Source organism: Parambassis ranga, chromosome 8, assembly GCF_900634625.1.
Source record: "Parambassis ranga chromosome 8, fParRan2.1, whole genome shotgun sequence".
In the NCBI taxonomy this organism is placed as follows: domain Eukaryota; kingdom Metazoa; phylum Chordata; class Actinopteri; family Ambassidae; genus Parambassis; species Parambassis ranga.
This window is the reverse complement of record NC_041029.1, coordinates 18,857,697-18,859,522: the sequence shown is the minus strand read 5'-3', so window position 1 is coordinate 18,859,522 and position 1,826 is coordinate 18,857,697. Positions and strand designations below refer to the sequence as shown.

General features: G+C 52.2%; 1 protein-coding gene across 1 annotated transcript; it reads left to right on the top strand.

Annotated features, from left to right (window-relative positions):
• Window positions 1-243: 243 nt before the first annotated feature.
• Window positions 244-1,488, top strand: praf2 (PRA1 domain family, member 2). Its single transcript, XM_028412472.1, has 3 exons — window positions 244-472; window positions 1,038-1,255; window positions 1,325-1,488. Exons 1-3 carry the CDS (start codon window positions 294-296, stop codon window positions 1,462-1,464), a joined length of 537 nt encoding a protein of 178 aa, XP_028268273.1. The 5' UTR covers window positions 244-293; the 3' UTR covers window positions 1,465-1,488.
• The last annotated feature ends 338 nt before the right edge of the window (window positions 1,489-1,826 follow it).

Sequence of the window (1,826 nt, the reverse complement as noted above, 5' to 3'; positions counted from 1 at the left end):
CGCACAGACCCCCCCCTGGACCAGGTGTGCGGCCGATCAGCAACAAGGTGCCATGAAAACGACTTGAATAAACCCTCCGCGGACTTCCTCTGAGTCTGAGTTGAAGTGAAATGTTTCAGCTCATCACTCAGCCATATTTATGTATGATAATCATTGCTGGACCCAAAGCGCATGCCCGATGACCGTGCACGCGCTTCTCTCCACACACAGACACACACTCTGTTCGAGCGTCCGTCCCCTTTCCCTGCGCGTTGCACTCTGGGAAATCAGGGTTTATTTATCGTGTAGGAAAGATGGCAGACGTGCAGCCGCCACCCCTCCGGAGCCTGGACGATTTTCTCCTGAGCTCGGCCCGGTTCGCGGTGCCAGACGTGCGCGACCTGGACCGCTGGAACAACCGCATCATCAACAACCTGCTGTACTACCAGAGCAATTACTTCCTGTGCGCGCTCGGCTTCCTGCTCATAGTGGGGTAAGTTTCACTGTTTTGACGTGGTCACCCCCCCCCCCTGAATCCTCTGTGGCTCCTGTGTGTGATTTGCGTCCCTGCTGTAGGCAGAACGACCTGTAGGCAGAACCACAGCCTCCATCATGACATGTGTGCGCACTGCCTAACACATAAAGGCTGGGACACTGTAAGACCTTTGGAATGAATGAAGGCAGCTACTGGACCAGCCAGGCCCAGGGCCATGTTTACAGCATGTCTGCAGACTCAGGCTGCTGCTGCTGTTGCTGTTGTTGTTGTTGTTGTTGTTGTTGTTGCATTTTTCTGAAATGTGTTTGTTTGTTCAGGAAAAATGGTGAAAAATGTTTGCTAACCTCAGAAAGTTTGCAGAACCTGAACAACAGGACTTTTCAAAGTCGTGTGCCTCTAAACAGTTCCATGCTGCACTATGGCCCAGCTGTTCGGTTCCTTTCAGATCAGAACAGAGTAAATGCCAGCGCCTCTTGCACTGAATGAATGTTATGTATATATTATTTTTTTCCTATTCTCTGCATCAGCAGCTTGATCTTCTTCTCCTTGTCTCCTCACTCAGGTACCTCCAGCCTCTTCAGCTGTTTGTGGGGGGGACTGTGGTCACCTTGTTGTTCCTGGGCTTCATTTGGGTCGCAGAAAACCAAGCTCCCATCCGTCGTTTCCGTAGAAACCACCCATTAATCTCCGTGTTGGCCATCCTCTTGGCCAGTTACCTCTTCGTATCAGTGCTGGGAGGAGTGGCTGTGTTCCTCTTTGGGATCGCTTTCCCCATACTGAGTAAGTCAGGAAGTCCCTTCTCTGTTTCCTAGCTGATCATATCTTCATCCCTCTGGTTCTCCTCCACAGTGGTTCTCATTCATGCATCGGTGAGACTACGCAGCCTTAAGAACAAACTGGAGAACAAACTAGAGAGCATCGGTTTGAAGAGGACTCCCATGGGACTTCTGCTAGAGGCCCTGGGACAGGAACAGGAGGCCGGATCCTAGAGAGGAGGAGGAGGAGGAGGAAGAAGAGGAAGGGGAGGAGGAGGAGGGTGAGGAGGAGGAGGAGGAGGAGGAAGAAGAGGAGGAGGAGGAGGAGGAGGAGGAGGAAGAGGAAGAGGAAGGGGAGGAGGAGGAGGGTGAGGAGGAGGAGGAGGAGGAGGAGGAGGAAGAGGAAGAGGAAGGGGAGGAGGAGGAGGGTGAGGAAGAGGAGGAGGAGGAGGAAGAGGAGGAAGAGGAAGAGGAGGAGGAGGAGGAGGAGATGTGCTGTAGGTGAGAAATGGGAACATTAGAATCATTGGAAGTTGTGCTTTGATTTGTTAATGATCCCAAGCAGAGAGCTGATGAACCACAGGAGTCAAGAAACA

Coding starts and splice junctions, on each gene's coding strand:
- praf2 (XM_028412472.1), top strand. CDS start 294: ATGGCAGACGTGCAGCCGCCACCCCTCCGGAGCCTGGACGATTTTCTC. Junction 473..1,037: donor GGCTTCCTGCTCATAGTGGG/GTAAGTTTCACT, acceptor CTCCTCACTCAG/GTACCTCCAGCCTCTTCAGC. Junction 1,256..1,324: donor GATCGCTTTCCCCATACTGA/GTAAGTCAGGAA, acceptor TCTCCTCCACAG/TGGTTCTCATTCATGCATCG.